Source organism: Hippopotamus amphibius, chromosome 9 (genome assembly GCF_030028045.1).
Source record: "Hippopotamus amphibius kiboko isolate mHipAmp2 chromosome 9, mHipAmp2.hap2, whole genome shotgun sequence".
Classification (NCBI taxonomy): domain Eukaryota; kingdom Metazoa; phylum Chordata; class Mammalia; order Artiodactyla; family Hippopotamidae; genus Hippopotamus; species Hippopotamus amphibius.
In genome coordinates, this window is record NC_080194.1 from 48,861,820 (window position 1) to 48,885,514 (window position 23,695).

The following is a 23,695-nucleotide window of genomic DNA, read 5'->3' on the forward strand; positions in this document are numbered from 1 at the left end:
GCCCTTGTGATCAAATATGGTTCCTCAATACAGTGTCATGACATGGCCCTTCCTGTTCCTCCAGCTAATCTCTGAACACCCTTCCTGTGCTCTATGTTCTGCTTTTAGTTACGCGAAAGCACAAGGCTTACTCTTGACTCTGACCTTCCTCTACCCTGGCACAGTCTTTCCTCTTGTCCTCGCTTGGTCTATTCCTACGAAGTTTTCAGCTTAAACGTCACTCCCCTGTTCCCCTGTAGGTTAGGTATTCCTGCTATTTGCTCCCATACTACTAGACTTTCTTTGTCACTCTTACTGTTGTTTATTCAGTTGTCTATTTTTTTCTGATAAATTGTAAGGACAGTTCCTTGGGACACAATGTATATCTATTTTGTTTACCATTCTACATTCAGCAACCTCAGAACAGCACATGGCACCAAGAAAGAATTTTTTATTGCTAAATGAATGAATGAAATTTAAATTCCGTGAGGCAGAAACTGTATCAATTTACTAATCACTGTACCTCTGGTACTTTACTCAGAGCTTAGCATAAAGTTGCTGCTTACAATATGTTTCACTGACTAAATAAATGAGTGCCACCTTGACCCCAGTCACTCTCACCTTATTTGCACAAAACTCCTGTAATGAACAGGCACTATATATAACACTCTCAATAGCTTATTCTGTTTCCTATATGTTATGCCCTAAAATGAAAGGCTCTGAGATTTTAAACTATGGCTGGAACTGGGATCAATCTTCTGTGTACCTGTTTGGCATCAGTATGATCGCTACACTTTCATAAATAACCCAAAGCTGCCATTTTCACAGATCTCTGAAAATAGTACTTCTAATTTTCCCTGCCCTCCCAATATTCTTAGCACTTTCTTCCCCACCTAAGTAGCCACATTGTTCCTCTAAACTTTGTAAGTTGCTCTGGTTTCTTATCTATGAAACATAAAAGGCACATATGAAATCAAAGGACCTAACAGACCTTTGACTAGATGGAAAGTGAATCCCAAAGATTACCTTAGGGAACTGGCCATCTGTACATTTATAACTGAAAAAAAAAATTAAGGCAGGAAAACAATGAAAAATATATCCTTACGTGGTGATATCAATGATGAATTACTGCACCTTCCCTAGGTGGAAAGATAAGATAAACTACGGTCAAGCCTGAAAATTTTCCCGAGGGTTAGAAGGATATTTTATCATTATAATTAAGGATAAAAGCCTATAAAGCTTTTAAGAAAGTCATACAGTGAAAAAGTTTTCCATTTTGATGATCAGTATACAATATATTCAATATGAACAATCATACCAGAAAACTGTAATAATTTATGTAAAATTGTTTTAAATGATATTCAGTGTCAATAATACATTTACTGTTATATGCAATAGCATAATTATTAAGTATACTTACACATGGAGTATAATAAAAGATACCCATTTGCAGCACATAAAAAAGTTTCTGCCTTTTATAAAAATAATCTAATACAAATAATACTGACATATATATTAAGTGATAAATTATCACAGCCATGCAATTATAACATACCAAGGACTTCAGAGCACCGATGTTCCCTAAGAGCACTGATGGGCTATTTGTCCTTCCTCTTCTGCCTTCTCTATCCTTCCTTACCTTCATTCTTTCGGCATTTATTGATAGATTTTATCCAGACATATACACAGCAGATAGAAAGATGGGTAAACCTAAGTCCCTGCCTCGTTCTTCTCTACCTGCTAATCTTAGCCTCATTTTCAGATTCAGTAATTTCTTCTCCAATAATCCTACAACCGAGAGACTACTAAACTAGAAGCCAAACATTCAGATGAGTCCTGGCCCCTTCAAAGGAGTACTATTTGCAGACTGTCAGGACAGAGTAAGAAGAGAGGAAAAGATGAAAATACACAACAAGGAAAGGCCCCCCCCAGAGGAAGTGTCTAAAGAGATGAGAGAGGATAAAGTCAAGTATACAGCTCTAGGGATGAGCCTTCAACAGCAGAAGGTCAACTACTTTTGTATTAGAACAAAGATGATGAAGGTGGGTTTAGACAAATTTGTAGGTGGGAGGGAAGGGGAGGCATTTTCAAGTGGTCATATTTCATAGCTTGAATTTTCTCTGTAAAGTAAAAAGCAGAGTTTTCTGCTAAGGGAAAAGTTAAAGATGTGGACTGGTATGTGCACTACTAAAAAAAAAAAATGAATGAAGATTGCTATATCTAGAAAGATGTTGATCAAGTTACTTATAATAAAGTTGATGTGACAAAGAAGGTTATTTGTAAAGCAGTGCAACAAGCATAGGAAGAAGGCAGTACTCTGGGCCACTATGAAAAAACCGGATCGATTTTGGAAAAAAAACATAAAAAAACCAGAAAAAAGCAGCTCCCTGTAAGGGGAACACACCCTAAAGCACATTAGTCACAGTTATGAATGTTTCAGTCCACCTATTTTAAATTGTAGATTTTTCTCTAAATTCTCAAAAATTATGAAAAGCCACACTGCACAAAGAGAACAGTGTTTTTTAAGGAGTGCTATATAAAATCACAGATGATAGAATGAGAAAGGAATACATGGTGCTCTATGTACAAATCATAATATTCGCACTAGTTACTAGCAGAATGGTTAACAATATGCAAGTTTATAATACAATCGTCATACATGTGGAGCCCTAAACCAAAGTCAGAGTTAATTTATGGCCTAGCAACTCAATTCCAGAGTTAGCTCGACTCCCATAGCAACCCAACCTCCCCCACCCCAGCAACACTGGTATCCTAACTTAGGCTATATTTCTTGATCTAGGCTAGCTGACAACACGACCCCATATTAGGGAAGGTATTCAACATATAGGATTCTGGCCTATCACCTGATGACAACTTTTGCCTTATGGCACACTGACCAATCGACTAATGTCATTCTCCTAGCAGGAATTTTCTTTGTCTAGGGGTTATAAAAGTTGACTGCGAGCCTGCAAAGTCCTTGGCTCTCCTTGGTCTGCCAGGAAATCATCCCGCTGATTTTCCAGTCTTTCCCACCCTCTCTGTTCTTTGTTTTCATTAAAACCTACTTTTCCTTACACTGCTTTGTGTCTGGAAATTCTTTTCCAACCCGTGCTCAAGCCACGACAATACAGTCACACAATTACTAAATAATTTCGTCTTACCTGTATTGCAAGGGCACGAGATACAAGACCTCTAAGGTACTGTAAGGGGTCTTCTGGACCTTCCCACTTGCTTTGCCATGTGAGAGGACACTGCAATTTTAAAAAGATCAAAATTAAGTTCACATATACAATACTACCTACAAAAGACCTTTTAACATTAGTGTGATGGGGAAAATATTTTGGCATAATTCACATTATGTGTATCATGAATTAATTTCACTGATATGTTTTTTTCTTTGATCTTATCTCATTAAAATTGAATGATAAATACAGTCAGAATGCATTAACATGTTTCTCTAAAAGGAAATATTTTTAAGTAAAAATTCTTGAAAGAATAAGCAAATGAACATAAACCAGTATACAGAAAGCAGCAAACCATGTTTTCTTGAAATGATATTTAACGCATAATGAAATCAAATTAAATTTGACAAATTCACTGTATAAGTAGTAAAGACAAAAAACAACCACTCTTGTGTCCCTACAGAATTTCTTTGAATTATAAATAGAGCAGTGTAATGCAAGTTTTATCTCCCAAACCACACCAAGATACAAGATAAAAAGAGAATAAAAACGAAAATACTCTAAATTAAAGAAATAAATAAAACCTTTCTTAAAAAGCTATCTTTTTAATATATGACCTTCTTTTAACTGACATTCTCCATTAATTCATTCATTATAATATTATTCCTTTCTGTGAGAGTTTTCTGGATTTTCCAAATATTACATAAATATCATACAAACTTGATACTTATTTTTCTGAAGTGTAATAGTAAGGAGAGAGCATCAATTTCTTAACCCAAAACACGGTCTGATTACATAGCTGAGAAACTACTTCTGGCTAGAGTATATTAACAACATATGGAAAATGGAAATTATAAGATAACAAACCTTATAGTGGAAAAAGACCTTAGAAAACTCTAGGTGAGTGAAGTAAACCTTCTTAGGAATATAGCAGCTAACTGCTGGAGCTGTGCTGTGAGCTGAAACAGGTGTGATGATTTTAAAACACAACCCCTAAATCCTATGACACTTCTCCCGTGGAGACCTGAAGCCTGCTCTCCTTAAATAAAGGTCCTGCGAATACAGCAGAAGTGACGTGGTGCCAGTTTCCAGGTCCAGGTCTAGGTCTTAAGAAACTGGTCGCTTGTATTTCCTGTCTTTTGAGACTCTTGATCTTGCAACCCATTCAACATGTTGTGAGGCCCAATTTTTTGGAGAGGCGCATGTGGAGATGATCCTGGGACTCCCAGCTCTCAGGCAGCACTGACTTGCCAGCCACGTGAGTGAGCTGACTGGAAGAGAAAAGCCTTCTCTACCAACGTCTACCTGAATTTGAGATCTGTAAACTTAAATGATTTTTAAAAAAAAAATCATGATGTTTTAACCTAGTAAGTTTTGGTGGGATTTGTTATACAGCCAAACTTAACTGATACAGTTCTTTGGTATCCAGAAGTAGGGTTGTACCTTAACAAAAACCTAAAATATATGGCACTGGATGTGAGACTGGGTGGTGGGCTGAAACTGGAAGAACCTTCAGGAAAATGTAAGTAAAAACATTACACTTCTAAGAGAACAGTGGCGGCCTAAGGGACTTTGAGGACTTAAGGAAAGGGAGGAAACAGTCTCAGACAGAAGTACTCTCGGGACCTTAAGGGGATGCCTTGCAGACCCTCTCTGTTAAACACTAAGGCTTCAATGAATCTTAAGGGTGTTGTCACACAGCCAACAAACAAGAAGCCTAAGGTAGAGAGAAAGGCTTTTCTTGAAAAGATTTACGGCCATAATTTTTGTCTAATGTTGTGAATCTCAATGAGATTCAAAGCAAACTCACAATCTTAAGAAAACTGTTCTGGTGTAAGCTTCATCTGTTTGGCATTCATGGGGAAAAAGACGGTGCAATTAAAAGAGAACTTTAGACCCCAGAATCCCCATGGGTGGGAAGCAGGCTGAGAAAACCACTCAGCTGCAAACATGGCTATATCTTATTGAAATGTATGGATAATTAAGAGATGAGAATCAACAGCTCAGAGGGCAAAGCCAAGAGCCATGGATAATTACTCCCAAGGAACAATATGGAATTCTAATAAAGGAACTGAAAATATAAACTTGCTTGCTTGGATTTCAGAATTGCTAAGGACATGTGAGCCTCCCATTGCCTCATTTTTGAGTGGGAATGTCTGTTGCAGTTACCTGTCCTACCATTTTATACTGAGTTTGTAGGGGACAGATAACTTATCTCTGCAGGTCTTTAGTTGAGAACAATACTTGAGAAACTGGTTTTGAGGAACCAAACCCAAGAAGCCTCATCCACACTTCCTTCTACCTGATTTAGATGACATCTGGCTTGAGCCTGAATGAGACAGGTGGGGAAACTTGGAAGGAGATGACTGCATTTTACATGTGGGAGAAATGCAAATAATTTGTGCCCCAAGGGCAGACTGCAGCAACTTCAAAACATGGTCCCAAAATTACTTGATACTCTTCCCATTGAGAGTTGAGGTCTATGTCCCCTGTCCCTTGACAACCTGACCAAAAGAATAAAGAAGTGATGCTGTAACAGTTTTCAGATCTATGCCTTAACAAATTAATAGCTTTCATTTTTTCTTTCTTGGGGTATACACTCTTAGAACCAAGATACCATGTTGTGACGAAGCCAAGTAGTCCATATAGAGAAGCCCATGGGGAGACATCTAGAGAGCAACCAAGTCCTAGCCATCAGTCCTGATGAACACCAGCCAATAATCAGCAGCAACTAGCCAGCCCTGTGACTGAGCATCCTTTAAGTAGATCCTCCAGCTCTAAGCTGAGCTGCCTCAGCTGGTGTAACACTAAGCAAAGAAAAGCCTCCCCAACCATGGCATGCCCAAACTGCATACTCATCAGCTAAACAAATGACTGTTCTTGTTTTCAGCCATTAATTTCAGGGTAGTTTATTATGTAGTAATAAATAGCTGATAGGTCAGGTTTTCACATTCTCAGTTTTATGCTTTTCCTATTGTAGAAAGACAGCTCCTTTATATAGTGTTTATTACATAAAATAAGCTACTGTGGTAGGCAACATTTAAGATGTTCCCAGGGATCCCTGCCACTTGGTACTCATGTCTGTCCTTGTGAAATTCCCTCACCTTGAGTCTGAACTGGCTCTAAGAACTTGCTTCTAATGAAAGAATATGACAAAAGTGATAAGAAGCCACTTCTGAGAGTAGGTTACAAATACTGTGACTTCTGTCTAGCTCACTTTCTCTTCATCTCTTCCTTGTTCACTCTAAGTGAAAAAGTTGCATGTTGTGAGCTGCTTTAGGGAGATGTCCACGTAGCAAGGAAATGATACGTCCCGTCAACAATCAGTGAGGACTGGAGGGCCGCCAACAGCCATCCCATAAGTGCTCTGAGAGGCTGCAGTAATTGCAGCCCTGGTGACACTTGACTGCAGACTTGTGGGAGACCCTAAGATAGAACACCCAGCTAAGCTACACCCAGATTCTCGACTCACAGAAACTGTGATGTGAAAAATTTTTGTTGTTTTGTGTCACTAAGTTCTAGGGCAATTTATTATAAGCGGTAGATAACTAAGAGAGCTATCAATATTAGCATCAAATGTAATACTTTCATTCAATAAATAATTAAGTCCTTATTTTCCATCCATTCTCAATTACTGAGAGCCTGTAATGTGCAGGCATTCTAAGGTCCTTGTTATCATGGAGCTTACATTTTACTAGGGGATAAAGGCAATATATTTATTTCTAAATATATTATAAGAAAAAGATGACTGTTAAATCCCATGTAGAGAATTACAACATGATATGTGATATGATAGAAGTAATATGAAATGATAGTGATGTGATAGAAGACTATAAGGAATACAAGATGAATAAAACATATTCTTTACCCTAAAGCGCATTAGAAACCAATAAAGGAGACACACAGGTAAAGGCCCTAATGGTGTTTTAAGAACGGCTTATATAGCACGTTTCTGGAGCTAAGAGGAAAAAAATGACTTAACCAAAGAAACCTTAATAAAGGAAGTATCTGTTAAGCTTTGAAAATTGTGTTGAATTTTGACAAAGGTAGACACAACTGGAGGGGACTCTTTAAGCTGACATTTACGTGTTAGTAACTGTGCTGAGTGCTGCATGTGCACCATCTCATATACGCCTCATAATATTCCTCAAAAACAGGTACTATTATAATTTCCAATTCACAGAAGAGAAAATGGAGACACAGAGAACAGCCTGTCCAAAATCACAGAGCTGGTAAACGTCAAGTCCAAGATGCGAACCCAGGTAATCTAACTCTAGAGTGTCAGCATCAATACTGCCTCCAACGTATTTGACATTTCTATAGTGTATATGTATATTACACCATTTGGGATTTATTGACCAAAAAAAATGCACAACATGAGAATTGTGCGTTAAGTTTTATTTGGGGCAAAATGAGGTAGCCCGGGAGACAGAATTTCAGACAGCTCTGAGAAACTGCTCCAAAGAGGTAGGGGGGAAGGTCACTACACATGAGGTTTTGGTGAAGGGGGAGTACATGTAATCAAGCACATATTTTCTGCAGAAGATTGCTGCTAGTCTTGTGAAGATTCAACATAAGACAATTATGTATTGGAAATTAAAGTTATAATTATGGGGAAACTAAGGCTTAGAGTAGGTTCATTTAACTAAACTTGCTTTTGTCTTTTGCTTTTTGTTTTTTAATCTAAATGGTAGCAAGTTTGAACCCAGGTCTAACTCTAAACGTAACCTTTTTGTTATCCCATGCTTTTCATGAAAGATGTCATAAAAGCAAAACAGGATAAGAGCAGATTGTTCATTTCCTAATTCACTCTTTTTTCAAGCATCATTTAATTAATTGATAACTCAGCTGCTATTTGTCAATCATCTGTTAGGTCCTGGGGACACAAAGTTATAACAATCCCTGTTCATAAAAGTCTGTGCTAAGGGAGAAACAGACAATAAAAGAAGACAGCTACAGACAATACAGTAAGTTCCCTGACTATGACAAGCACTGTGCTTGTGAAACACAGATGTAAGGCACACCGATCCAAACTGTGCATGAGGCAAGAGACAGGAAAGGCTTTCTGGTGGAGATAATGCTTGAGGTGAGTCTCAAGAGATAAACAGTTCACAGTAAAGCAAAGAAAGACAGTAGGAAAAGGAAGGGGTCATTAATAAAAAAGACATGATACAACTGGGCTGATGGCCAGACCACAAAGCTTTTGAAAGTTTATACTGAGGAGCTTAATCTGGAAAGCAATGATAAGACTAAATTAAACTTTAACTAGGGAGTGACACAATCATATTTATATTTTGTAAAGATTATTCTAGTGGAAACAGGGAGAACAGGCATTAGGGTGATGAAACTGCAGTCAGAGAGGTGAATTAGGAAGGTACTGTAATACAGGCATGAACCAAATGGGGATCTACTTGAGTGAGAATAAGAAGGATAACAACAGAAACACTTCTGCAGTGCTTACATTTGCAGGCACTGTTCTCAGCATTTCACCTATATTAACCATTTAGACCTCACATCAACCCTCAAAGATGGATACAATTATTCCTCCCATTATGGACATTTAGAAACTTAAGTGACTTGCACAAGAAAACATTCTAGTATATCATCTTGGACGTTTTAATTTCCACTCCGCAACCTTAACATGTTTATTACATGAACTTTAAAATAAAGGATCACTGTTAGTAACTCTTTCCCCTTTTCATGTAATAACATAATTATCTATACTACTAGCAAACACCACTGTCCTACTAATAAACCTGATGTGATGATCCTCACTCATGAGTGAGACACTGGTAATCCACTATCTGTGTACTGCTGAAGTTAAGCCAACATTGAATTATAGCTTTTGGAAATAAATCGACTTTCATTTGATTCAAGCTTATTGCAGTGTCTGAAACGGAGTCAGCATTGTAATTGCTATTTATTTCGAGCACTAGAAGTTACACTGGGATTTCATAGTATGTGGGAAAAAAGAATTCAGTTTACAATTGTTTTAAAGAAAGGAGAAAGGAAAAAATAAAAATATAGTTCATTGTAATTTCAATTTCACATGAAGTGATTAACCTATATATACAGTTTACAAATTATCACTAATTCCTACACTAGCCATAACTTACAACTTTGTACGATTAATTAAATTAGCTAAAACCCATTTCACACACATATATATCATTAGAGAATTATATTTCAGAAGGATAAAGATAGCTGCAGAGTAAAACACTTTAATAATAGAGCCCTTACCATCTATATAGAAGACAAAGCACAACTCAGAAGATAATTTGTGATAAAAGTTAGAATGCATTCTGATTTAATCTTACTAAGACCTTTCCTTAGCTCCAAAGATCTCAATTTTCTTATCAGTACAGAAAAAAATCTGTAAAACAGCACCAGAACAAACTAAGGACTTTCAAATTCAAGAGATTTATTTAATTGAATTATTTTCTTTTAAAATATGTGTGGGAAGACATTCAGGAGTCTTTCTGAAACCTTGAAAATGTTAAAGTATGTGGGCTGAGCGATGGGATTCAGAATGTCTTGCTTGAGCAGTGGAGGAGCTGAGGGTGCGGGGCATGGAGACTATGGGGGCATCGGCAGAGGAATGGCCCTCTCTGGGGGCGCAGCCCCTTTCTCACTTGTACTTCATATCACCCTGTTTGGCCCTGAAGGATGGCTGGTTAGCCAGAGACGGGTAAGATTCCTCAGGGGAGGAACAACCTAGGACAGGCACAGCCATAGAGGGGCCAACAGAGATAGAGCACAGACCCTCATATCACCCTGTTTGGCCCTGGAGGATGACTGGTTAGCCAGAGACGGGTAAGATTCCTCAGGGGAGGAACAACCTAAGACAGGCACAGTCGCAGAGGGGCCAACAGGGGTGGGGCACAGACCCCTAATATCTGAGAGAGGTCTCCTGCCCCCAGGGCTGTTTTGCTCTTCACACCCAGCTCAGATCCGCACCCTGCTCGGATCCACACCTGCTCAAATCGGACCCAGGAGGCAAACAAAGATCATTACCCCAGTCATGTGAGGCCTTTGATTGTTTATGGGATTAACCTGGGAAGTGTTAGCCAAGAAACAAATAAAAGCAACGTGGGATGAATTAGCAAGGCTCTTGATCCTAGAGGTCTTGAGTTCCCCGGTCGCATCTTTCTCTTCAGTCTGTGTCTGTGTTTTCTTCAAGCTTGCGGCACCCGTCACTCACCTCGAGTCGCCGAGCTGGTCTCGGCAAATATGAATCATTTTAAAAATCTTTTTGTGTCTTCCCTTTAAAAGACTCATATTATTTGCTTTCTCAGGATATGTAACTTCAGTTTTCCATTAAAAAATTATAATATACTTATTAACAGATTACACTAAGTTATAAAAACTTTGGAAAGGTATAAGCAATCCATTGATGGATGAGTGGATAAACAAAATCTGACACAGACCTTCCTCGACTTACAATGGGGTCATGCCCAGATAAACCATTCCAAGTTGAAAATACTGTAAGTCAAAAATCATTTAATATACCTAAACTACCAAACATCATAGCTTAGCCTAGCCTTTTGAAATGTGCTCAGAACACTTACGTTAGCCTACAGTTGGGCAAAATCATCTAACACAAAGCTTATTTTATAATAAAGTATAGAATATCCTAAGTAATTCATGGAATACTCCACTGAAACTGAAAAACAGAATGGCTGTATGGATACAGAATGGTCGCAGTGTATCAGTTCTTCACCCTGATGACTGCATGGCTTAGTGAGAGCTGTAGCTCACTGTGGCTGCCCAGCATTTCCAGCATGAGGTACCACATATCGCTAGCCAGGGAAAAGATCAAAATTCAAAATTCAAAGTATGATTTCAATGGAAAGCATATCACTTTCACATCATCATAAAGTGGAAACCACCATAAGTCGGGGACCATCTGCATATACATACAATGGAAAATTATTCAGCACTGAAAAGAAAGGAAATACTGACACATGCTACAATATGGATGAACCTTGAGGATATTATGCTTAGTGATACAAACCAGTCACAAAAAGACAAATACTGCTTGATTACACTTATGTGAGATATCTAGAGTAGTCAAATTCATAGAGATAGAAAGCAGAATGGTGGTTGCTGGGGCTAGGCGGTATGGGAATGGGAAGTTGTTTAATGGGTAGAGTTTCAGTTTTGTAAAATGGAAAGAGTTCTGGAGATTGGTTGCACAACAATGTGAATGTGCTTAAATTACTGAACTGTACACTTAAAATGGTTAAAATGACAAATTTTATGTTATATGTATACTGCCACAATTAAAAAACTTCACTGGAAAATGTAAGAGAGGAAGAGACCAGTTTCCTTCTTGAGTCTATGCCAGTATTGTATGCTTGATAATTTTTTTGTTACCCAAAGTTAGCTCACTGAATACAGAGACCATGTACTATGCATTTTTCCTATATCTAGGGCCTGGCATAGTATAGAAAGTCCATGGTAGATGGTCAATAAATGTTTGCTGAATATTGTTTATTATATCATTCAATTACTAGCTGTTTTTCTTTTAATCCCAACTCCTCCTTCATTCTTGCACATTCTGAAAAAATAGAGTTATAAATAAGATGTCTATTCATCCAGTTTGCCTAATGGTCCCTATTGCCCCAGAGTTCTATCCAGATAGGAGTCTCTTTCACTTTTAAAACTATAGTTTGGAAAAGAAACCATAAACAAGACAAGAAGACAACCCTCAGAATGGGAGAAAATACTTGCCAGCAAAGCAACTGACAAAGGATTAATCTCCAAAACACACAAGCTGCTCATGCAGCTCAATATCAAAAAAGCAAATAACCCAGTCCAAAAATGGGCAGAAGACCTAAATAGACATTTCTCCAAAGAAGACATGCAGATAGCTAACAAACACATGAAAAGATGCTCAACATCACGGATCATTAGAGAAATGCAAGTCAAAGCCACAATGAGGTATCACCTCACACCAGTCAGAATGGCCATCATCAAAATATCTAGAAACAATAAATGCTGGGGTGCAGAGAAAAGGAAACCCTCCTGCACTGTTGGTGGGAATGTAAATTGGTACAGCCACTATGAAAAACAGTAGAGGTTCCTTAAAAAACTAAAAATAGAACTACCATATGACCCAGAAATCCCACTCCTGGGCATATACCCTGAGAAAACCATAATCTAAAAAGAAACATGTACCACAATGTTCATTGCAGAACTATTTACAATAGCCAGGACATAGAAGCAACCTAAATGCCCATCAACAGATGAATGGATAAAGAAGATGTGGCACATATATACAATGGAATATTACTCAGCCATAAAAAGGAATGAAATTGAGTTATTTGTAGTGAGGTGGATGGACCTAGAGTCTGTCATACAGAGTGAAGTAAGTCAGAAAGAGAAAAATACTGTATGCTAACTCATATACATGGAATCTAAAAAAATGGTGCAGATGAACCCAGTGACAGGGCAAGAATAAAGATGCAGATGTAGAGAATGGACTTGAGGATACGGGGTGGGGGGCAAAGGGGAAGCTGGGACGAAGTGAGAGAGTAGCATTGACATATATACACTACCAAATGTAAAACAGATAGCTAGTGGGAAGCTGCTGCGTGACACAAGGAGATCAACTCGATGACGGGTGATGGCTTAGAGGGGTGGGATAGGGAAGGTGGGAAGGAGTCGTGGCAAGGAGGGGATATGGGGATATATGTATAAATACAGCTGATTCACTTTGTTGTACAGCAGAAACTGGCACAACAGTGTAAAGCAATTTTACTCCAATAAAGAGCTTAAAAAATAAACAACTATAGTTTGGGTGATAAATTTGAAGGTCACTATAGTTATTCAAAAAAATTCAAGTTTACATAGCAATTTGAAGCTAAGAGGTCAATTAAAGGGATTGAATCCTGACCTTATTAGCATAAAAATTTAACTAAATTAACCACGAATTACCAAAAAAACTAAAGAGTCAAGCAAGGAAGTAAACAAACTGGATAACTGGTAAAACACAGAGCTGTTGTGATTAGTATAGCATACCAAAATAATTTTAAAGGCACCTTGAGAAAGGATCTGATGACTGAAAATGGCTATTGGTGGCGAATGATAAATTATATTAAAAATGTATATACATTTTAAAACAAGTATTATTTAATATCTGTCCTTCCAATATGTAACAGATTCATAGCATCCCCAGCATAGTATACACATACAACTGGGAGCATTAGAAATCCTTATAATGAAGCTTTGGGAAAGATGATATGTTTATCATCAAATATGTTCAGCATGTAAAATGATAAGCTATAAATTTTTTCATCTAATAATATCATATTAAATGTATATTTACTTCTGTGAAATTTATTTCAAAATAATGTTCAATAACAAATCTCTATGTTTTTACATTTTTTGAGATTTTAAGAATTTATGGATTCTTTCTGCATTATTTTCTGTGTAAATTCATTTAGACCAATGTCATGTTGGTATAATTAAATATAAGTATATTTTCTTGATAAAGTGACTGTTCAAATCTTTTTTCTCATTTTTTTAAAATTGAATTCTAGGAGCTCTCTTTGTGGGAAGGTTTTTAATAACAAATTCAACTTCCTTAATAGATATAGGCTATGGTTACCTATTTTTTCTTGAATGAGCTTTGGTAGTTTGTATTGTTCAAGGAATTTGTACATTTCACCTAAGTTCATCTAAGCATATTCTATTATCATGGCAAATGATGGTTATAACTTAGGGATACTGAAGGAGAATTCCAAGACACTAGAGACTCTGGGTATATGCAGGCCCCTTTGTTCTTGCATAGATCAATAAAAACGGATTTCCATTTATAAGTATATATAATCAAATTTTGATTATAAGTAAAGCTAGAGATGAGGAGGTGGGGAAATTTCATCCTAGTATTTGGTAGGCCTTTGGAGATGAGTATGTGGAGTTCAGTCTTCATAAAGCTGATATCTGCCTCTTATAACAAAGACTACCATTTAGATGCATGATCAAATTAACAAAATATTCAATGAGAGATGAAGTAAAAAGAATACTGATCTAGGAAACACAACATCAGGACTGCAGTATGGGTTTTGAAACTTTACCAGAATAGCAATTCCTTTCAGCTTTAATATTCTAATCTAAGTAAAAGGGAGATGATGAGAGCAGAAAATTAGATGAGGGGTACATGAGTGCTCTATAACTGATAAAGTGTTATATAAAACATAAGCTACTATTTTATTCTAATGGAAAAATGCAAATTATTCAACATTAATGATTATCATTTAGTAAAATAGTTTGGGTATGACTTTTCTAAGAACTTATTTGTATGAAGGTAGGTAAATTTTAAAAGGGGGGGCAGATGGGATCTCCAACCACTTATAAGAACGATTTTATCCCCAAAGACTGGAAGATCAATGACAGAGGTGGCACAGATGGTGACAAAGTGGAGTGAGGATGGCAAAAAAATGATGTAGCTGGTGCTACTGCCATTTTTTATAAGACTTCTGACTACAGAACAGCGTTTCTCAAACCTTAGCAGGCACCAATAAGACCCACCTCAAGGGACTGATAAAACAAATCTTGCAGGGCAACAAGCTTAGAATTTACGATCAAATAGTCTGGGGTAGGGCCCGAGAATTCATAATTTTACCAAGTTCGCAGGTCATGCTGATGCTATTGGTCTGGAAACCATATTTTGTAAGACAGTGCTATGAAGAAGGCCATGGCAGAGAAAGGAGTGAAAGGAAAAACTTGTCTACCAGAGGAGATCCTAACTCTTAGATATTCTGAAGTTATATAACAAAGCTCTTTGTGTGTGTATGTATATTTTAAGAGGGTGCATCTCTTTCCTTCAATTTTCAAAAGTGTCAGTGATCTGAAAAAGGTTAAGCACCAGTTGTTTGGAAACTATTTTAAAAAGTCAGGATCCATTAGCAATTCTGTTGTATTGTTGAGTGACTCCCCGATTTAAAAAAATAAAAAGTCATTTGAGTGTTACCACTCGGTACATTAGGATAAAATGAAATACACAGGCAATACTTATATTGGCTTTAATGGGGCACTATTTAAATAATTTTTTAAAAAAGCAACACAATCTACTAATTTCTAGTAGTTCCCTTAGTGATTATTCAGCAAGAAAGATAAGGCAATTTAGTGTTGTATCTTTTCAATTTTTGCTTATCTTTTAAATTATGATTTAAAGACTTTGTCCTGATATGCAAAAAGAATAACAATATTTTACAATATTATTGTCCTTAACAAACAAATTATAAGTATTGTGACTTTTTACAAAAAAAGTTTCAGTAGATCACCAAAAAAGCATCAAGGAAATAAAAGTCATAATTCTCCTTAGGAAAATTCTTAGTCCTGACTGGATTTCAGATACAGTAAAGAAAATGTTAAGTGCTGAACTATTTCCTAAGTTACATTAAATCATATCACATAATTCAGAACTTGTTACATTCAAATGTAATAAAACATTAAATTTTTATCCTGAAATAGATGGGATAGTACTAGATTCAAATTTTTGGTAAAACTCATCAGAAAGTAAATGTCAGAAACTATTTTACTGATCTTATCCTAGTGAAAGTCAGCCTCGTCTCATCTGAGTTTCACCAAACACCCTGAAATATTTCCAAAGACACTATCTGTGATATAATTTAAATATGCTTTGTAAAACACATTTTTATCCCTTCAAAGAATTTTAACAAATTCACTTTCATGCAAATTACACAAATATTTCAAAAATAGTGATATTTCAGAGGCTATATTTCTTAAATCAAAGTGTAATGTAGATTACTTGATTTTATTGATTAATGATGAGATTGCATACATCTTACACAAACATACTTTTAAGAAATAAATCATCAGGTCCTGATGCTATACCAAATATGAAAATACTTAGCAGATCTTAATGGACCAAGGGAAAAGGAAGAAATGTTATAAAAAATTAAAAATTTATGACCCATTTAGCTCTTTGTTACCTGTCAGTAAGATCCAGGGTAAGCCACATTATATTACAATCAAAAAAAAATTTGTTATTCGTTTTTTAACTGTCTATGCCAAAGATCACCCAGATAGTTAACAGTGGAAGCAAAACAAGAAACCACATTTGCCATTACCTTTCATATTTTTCATTAATATCACATAGAACCCTCTTGAACTAGCCTATTCAATGCCTTAACCACCACTAACTGAGGTGAATAAATGGTAACCTACATGGTATCCCTACTTCTATAAACTCATTTTGCACAATTTTATCAGATGAATGCTCCAAAAGCTGTCTTTTCACACAATGAGATTCTCTTAAAGTAACAATGACAAAAACGACTAACATTTAGAGGGTACTTTCTATGTGTCAGGCACTTTACCCATGATATAATTTAACTTTCACAACAATCTCATGATGTAGGTCCCTTTATTATTCTCATTTGACAAATGAGAAAGGTAACGTGTAGAGAGGTTTAAGTAACCTGCCCAAGGTCACACAGCTACTAAGTGGTAGAACAGTATGAAACAGGCAGACCTGTTCTGGAAGCCACATTGCTAGCTCTTTTATTACACTATATCTACATGAAAATATTCTTATTGCCTATAGCATTTAATTCCATCTCTTTTCTTTGACTTTGAAGACTTCAACATCTGATGTAACCTTAATTTTACTACACTTCATTGTATACCAGTCCCATTGGACTTACCATTCTCTTCTACACAAGTCATGTTCTTATATCATCATTCTCCTCTTACTCTTTTTATCTTGACAAGCCTCAAATATTTATGTTTTAAAATATGAACATGTCTTTACAATTAGGCTTCTCACCCTTTCCTATCAGAAAATAGGTCACTTCAAAGAGAAATTCACAATGCAGACTTAGACATTGATGACTGAACTAAGAATCTGGAGACAAAAATTGTTTTCTCGAGTTCTCCTCCCAACTATAATTGGTCTATACCATACAATTTGCCCTTATACAGCATGTAGTTGGATTTTAAAGAAATATACTCTCATGAGTATTTATCTTTTCATAAATAAATTTAAATCATTTACATTTATTATGGCAATCAGACCTGCCTAGATTCAAATCCTGAATTTGTATGACTCTGGTTAAGTTATTTAATGCCCCTCTGCCTCAGGTTCCTCACAGTAAAATGGGGATAACAAAGCACCATCTTGTAGTGTTAATGTGGTGATTAAATGAGTTAATTAATATAATTTTAAACTTCTTAGAATCCTTTCCCACTGGTTCCTTCACTGTGTCATGAAGCTTTCATGACTGATAATATCTCTACTTCAAATTATAAACAAATTAGTTACAATTTATAGTACAATACAGTACTACAGTATTCTGATAATCACACTTGATAGAGATAATAATCTACATACAAAGAAACAATGCAAAGCTGAGATTCTTTTCCAGGGTAAAGGAAAAAGGAACATAAGGTTGCTGGAATATGTGTATATGAAAAAGAATATTACAATGCACTGAAAGTTTCTGTTCCCCCCCTCCCCCCACATCTATATGTAGAAACTTTAAACCCCGCTGTGATAGATATTTGGAGATGAGGCTTTGGGGAGTTAATGAGGTTGTAAGGGTGGAGCCCTCGTGATGGAATTAGTGTCCTCATAGGAAGAGACAGGAGAGAGTTCACTTTTTTCTCTCATTCCTCTCTACCATGTGAGGACACAGCAAGAAGAAGCCATCAGCAAACCAGGAAGCAGGTCTCACCATACACCAGATCTAACAGCAACTTGATCTTAGACTTCCCAGCCTCCAGAATTGTGAGAAATAAATATTTGTGGTCTAAGCCATCCATTCTATGTTAATTTGTTATAGCAGCCTAAATTAAACATAGAAATCTTTTTTTATGTTAGGTAGTAAGATATAGGAAGTTCTAGGAAGTCTACCTTTTACATTCAAACAGAGAAGACTTTTAAGTTGACTATCAGAGGTTTTTCTGTATTGAAGGTAAACAGCAGGGGGAAAAAAAAAACCACTTTTCTTTCTAAATTCCTGTAGAGCCCTGTGAAATCTTTTCCAGATGCCAAGTTCTGCAAAATTTATACTTTCCAAATAGCTAAAGTGAATCTACATAAGATACTCCGAATTTTTGGTTTCTATCCAATAGATTTGAAATAACATGGATTTTAATGTTATTTACAAGCATCCAATTACTTAGCAAAAGATATGTTGATTTCCTTTTCCTCTGCTTATGATTTTTCTACTTGTAACCACCCTTCCCTTACTTGTAGTATATGTGTTACAGATGGAGCTGAACCTATCCCCAGCTCCTGGGATAGGCATTTTGCTAGAGCCCTAGCCAGTAAGAGCTTTTCACACTTTGCCCACAGAACTAGTATGGGACTAGGCATAAAACACAAGCCATTTTGTATGAATAGAAGCTAACCCCAAGATTTTTGCTTGAGTTGCCAAGAAACAGGTGTTCTTTCTGTTGGACTTGGAACTCAGAGGATAGAAGACTTGGACTACTGGGACACCACCATGTGTAGAGGACCCACCCAAAAGTGAAAATAATATGGAGGATGCATACGTACACCTACACACACACACAAAGCATGACTAGAGAGGTAGATAAATAACACAAGCTGAGATCCTAATGATAATTTTAAGCTCCTGCATCAAACTAACTTAATGTAGCTACCCTTGGATCCTTCAGTTACAACAGCCAATTAATTACTATCTGGCTTAAGCTACATTAACTTGGGTTTTCTGTTACTATAAACTGTAAGACTCTTTACAAATGTATACATGATGGAAGAGCCACTTATATTAATGAAAAAAACACATACATTTAGTATTGGCTTACCTTTTGGTTTAATAAAGCACTTGCCAGTTTTTGTACTTCTGAACTCAATAAGGTGGTTCCTCTGATGACTTTGCTGAGAGCAGCAAGAGACTGATGAACACTTTGTACTAAGCGAATGGCATTAAATTGTTCAAGAATGATGAATGACAATATTGGAGATCCTTGTCGATCATTAGGAGGCAACACTTTCTGATGAATCAGGTTTGAATTCTAAAAAGATAATATGTCACATCACACTTACTGAAAAGTAACACAAATCACTGATACATTATAAGATTCAAAAGTTATTAACATCTTTGTTGGTCTATCTTGTTTTGAAATTCTCTCTTTTATGAATGGCCAAATTTATTAAATCTGTAAATACATAGGAAGGGAATTCTGGAGTTCACCAACAATTAAGTGGTATGTGGGTGGGAATTGAGAAAGGGGAACCATGCTGAGAAGGAGCAGTCAGTATAGTTAGAAAATGGTAAGAATGGCACACAGTAAGCCAATGCAAAGAGAGCAGCGCAGCTAAATTACCACTCTACCGCTATAAGGAGAGCGGAATCATGGCTTTGAGAGATATGTGAATGGACATTTAATTCAATTTTTAAATTACCTATATGTATATTTGAAAAATCACACTACAGATCTTGTACCAGTGAATATTATATCTTAGTATTAATTTCTACATCTATACTGATACATGCAACTTCTAGGGCCCCCAAATTGTTAAGAAAAACTCAAGGAATCCCAGCTGTTCCTAAACAACTTATGTGGTTAAGATGAAAAAAATTCACCTTCAATAGTATTCTAAAAGTGTCAAAGAACTGTCAAGAGATAAACCTGGGAAATCCTGTACTCTTACCTACTATGCATTATCCTAATTTTCTCTATATATTCTGCTTACAATCCTAGTTAAGGATTCTCTCCTTTTGTTCTAATGGTTGTCACATTCATATCTTCTATGAGAGCACTGTTTCTTTTTCATGTATTTGGCGTGATAATTTAATATAATAATATGACGATCTAGCATGCCATTGTCATTAAATAAATAATCATGAAATAAATTTTACTGGCCTGAAATCATTCCTAAAGATAGATTTAAGCTGTGAGTTCAAATTTAGGCATTTTATTTATATTACTGCTATATTTAAAATAGTAAAGCTGCTGAAATCATTTTTGATAGAATAAAAATGTACATAAATATACCCACTTAAATAAATAAATGATGGTGAACTCAAAACTAAATCTAGAAGAGAAAAAGAGTATAATATTATGAAAATTAATTAGGATTATTACCCCCAGCTTGAAATTAAATTAATTATTTGAAACAGAGCATCCAATAAATAACATTTAACACATCTCCAACCTCCATTAAATAATAAAACTGACATAAAATTTAGGTTATAGTCTTTCCATAATTCCTTACATTAAAACCAGTTCTGTAAGTGAATAATATGTGATACTTAAATCTTTATCAGTCTTATACTAAGATTGGCAAAGATTAGCAAATAATAACTTAGTTTACGGATTTTTATCCATTCTATTAAACTGATCAGACAAATTTGCACTGTTTGCACTGTTTGTACTGTCACTTTATAGAAGAAGAACACCCAAACTTAGATCATTCAAGCAAGACTCCACTTATCTATAATGCAAGAAAACAGAAAATTTACTGTACTGACTGTTAAAAAGGTTGATTTAGGCGAGTAACTATCAAAAATACTTAAAATTCAAATAAAGTTCAAGTAAGAAGTATGGTCTAGAGATGTGTAGTAAGTGTAAAATACCAACTGAATTTCAAAGACAATATGAAAAAAGGATGTAAGATACTATATTAATAATTTTTTAATTGATCACATTTTGAAATGCTAATATTTTTAATGTATCAGGTTAAATAAAATATATGAGATGAGTCAAAAATTATCTGCACTCTGATTATATTAAAACTCTGTAAATTCTATAGCGAGAGTGTGGATAACTTTTGACTCACCCTCATATTATTAAAATTAATTTCACTTGTTTCTTTGTACTTTTTTAAATGTGGCTGCTAGGAAATTTAAAATGACAAAAATGGCTCCAACTTGTGTTTCACATTATTTCTACTGCATAGTGCTGGTCTAGAAACTATCAAGTAAAATGATGTAAGTTCAGAAAATAGCATTTAGTAGGGTCTCAAAAAGTGTCTAATTAATGAAAGGTGAAAAAAATTGTGAAAAAAATGAATTGTAAATTGCAAACTGTGATATAAGCTGTGATAATGACTGAGAAAAATATAGCAGAAGACACCAAAGTATGTTATAATATATATTATAATGTAATCCATTTCCTATAGGCCTTCAAGAAATTTTAATAAAAAATTAATGTAAAATAACTTCAATTCTAAAAATAAATGTAGGAAAATAAATAAATAATGTAAAAATAAATTTTATACATTCTAAAAGAATTAAGTATAGAGAAGATTTATAGCAGTAGTAACATTAGACTGTTACATAATCTTAAAACAAAACAAAACAACTCAAATTAAGTATTATTTACAATTTAAATAGCTAAAATCACCATGAATAAATTACAACATCATTATAGTATGCTTTTTAGTGAAACTATCAAGGGATGACAGTCGTATCTTTAGTCAATTGATTATAAGAAAAGCTTTCTTTCCAACAAGTAAATAGAATGCACTTTTGAAGGATATCTTTGACATTTTAAAGTTCATTTTGTCATTGAAAAGCTAAGTGTATTCACAGAAAATCATTATATAATTATGGAACTGTGGGGAAGAAAAGATTGTGGATATTTTAGAACTTAACTATTAAGCAAGAAATATATTTGGGGCAAGAAAAAACGCTAGTCTTATTTTGGTGCAATTTAGGTATTAATCCAGAATTTTTGTGTTTTAACTAGAATAGTTTCCTAAGTGAGGTACTATTTTAGATGTAAGTAAAATGGATGACAGAGAAGTACTATGCTTTCTGTTTGTTTTTTTAATAATAATCATTATTTTGAGCTTTTTGAAAATGGTTCTCTCTCAGAAAGAATTTTTGTCACTAAAGGAAATTCAAGCAATGACTAGACTAGAGATTAGCAAATTATATGTCAGACTCTGTGGATCATAAGGTCTCTGTCATAACAACTCACTTCTGGCTGTTGTCGTGTCACATAGCCACAGACAATACATAAACACACAGGCATAGCTGGCTTTCAATAAAACTGTATTTACAGAAACTGGCAGCAGGTCAGATTTGGCCCATGAGCTGTGGTTTGCCAAGCTCTCAAGTACACTACCACTTACTCAAAGCATTGTGGAGATTCATATATTGGTCTAGATAACATCAGACTCCTTTCCAGATCTGCGATTCAATGAAATTAGTAAGATGTGAACTGTAGTGTAGTCTCTATGGGTATATTTACCCATGACTTATAAAACAGTAATCAACAATTGGACAGACGTATTTTTTTTCCTTGTCATAAGATCATGTCTTTGTCCAAGATATGTTTCCTATGATAAGAAAGCTATTAAAAGACTCAACAATAGAAATTACTAATTTCACATGCCTTGAGAATTTCACAGTTTTTATTTATAATACTGTGATATTAATAAACACCAAACCCAGTAGCTATGTCTAGGGAGAGAGGTACAAGATTGGCAGTCATCGCTGTCAAGAGGACCTTTAGATCTGTCTGTATCTTTCAGCTCTCTGATAAAAATGCCATTATTTATATAGAACTTGGGTATATAAACCAAAATGGCAATTAAAAAAAAAAACAACTAGGGATTAATATAAAAGTGGCATATTAACAAAACCATATTTATTTCTAGGAAAGAACTTTAATAGGATATCTGTTCCATAACTTGGCTAGAGGAATGATTCTGATGCTCTGTAAAGCTACCAAGGAAAGAGGTAATTTAGTACAATAATAGAGTAAAAACACAATCTCAACTTAAAGGACTTAGCACAGATCACATTTAGGTGGAAAAATGAATAACATTTTAGAGTACTACTGACTCTGTGCCAGGCACATTGTGAATTTCCACATGAAGTTACTTTGTTATACTTTAACAGTTTCATCAATATAAAGGCACAAAGAAGAGTGCATTATGAAGAATAAGAAAAGTCACAGAATTTGAAAATTTATACCTGTTCAGAGGAAACAATAGGAAGACATTTTGTTCAAAATGGACCTACAATGAATAGTTTATCTTTTTTCATGCCATCCTAACAAATGATGTATATTTTTTCATGACAATGAAATGCTTTTTGACATTCTTGTGTTCAACTGACTCTGAGAAAGACAGTAAGACAGCACAAAATGCTTCTGTATGTGTGTGTATATGTGTGTGTGTGCACGTGTATTGTTTTAAAGTTTGAGAAGTGCACAACTGCTGTTCTAATGTAGTGAGCAAATTGGTTCATAACTTTAAGACTAAAAGGACCGAGCTGATCTCCCTGTGTTCTGCAGCAGCTTCCCACGAGCCATCTATTTACATTTGGTAGTGTTTATATGTCAGTACTACTCTCTCACTTCCCCCCCAGCTTCCCCTTCCCCCACTGTGTCCTCAAGTCCATTCTCTTCACCTGCGTCAGCTCCATGCTTTGTGACGACCTAGAGGGGTGGGATAGGGAGGGTGGGAGGGAGGCTCAAGAGGTGGGGGATATGGGGATATATGTATACATATAGCTGACTCACTTTGTTGTACAGCAGAAATTAACACAACATTGTAAAGCAATTATACTCCAATAAAG

The 23,695-nt window shown here is 35.6% G+C and overlaps 1 protein-coding gene across 2 annotated transcripts in view; it reads right to left on the reverse strand.

Annotated features, from left to right (window-relative positions):
* The window catches only part of DYNC2H1 (dynein cytoplasmic 2 heavy chain 1), a 332,321-nt gene that overhangs the window by 63,021 nt on the left and 245,605 nt on the right, over positions 1 to 23,695 (reverse strand). For both annotated transcript variants that reach the window (XM_057747706.1, XM_057747705.1), the window contains 2 exons: positions 18,966 to 19,175; positions 3,141 to 3,230 (listed from right to left, as the gene is read on the reverse strand). In XM_057747706.1, coding sequence (XP_057603689.1) covers positions 3,141 to 3,230; positions 18,966 to 19,175 — 300 coding nt within the window. The remainder of the gene's footprint in view (positions 1 to 3,140; positions 3,231 to 18,965; positions 19,176 to 23,695) is intronic.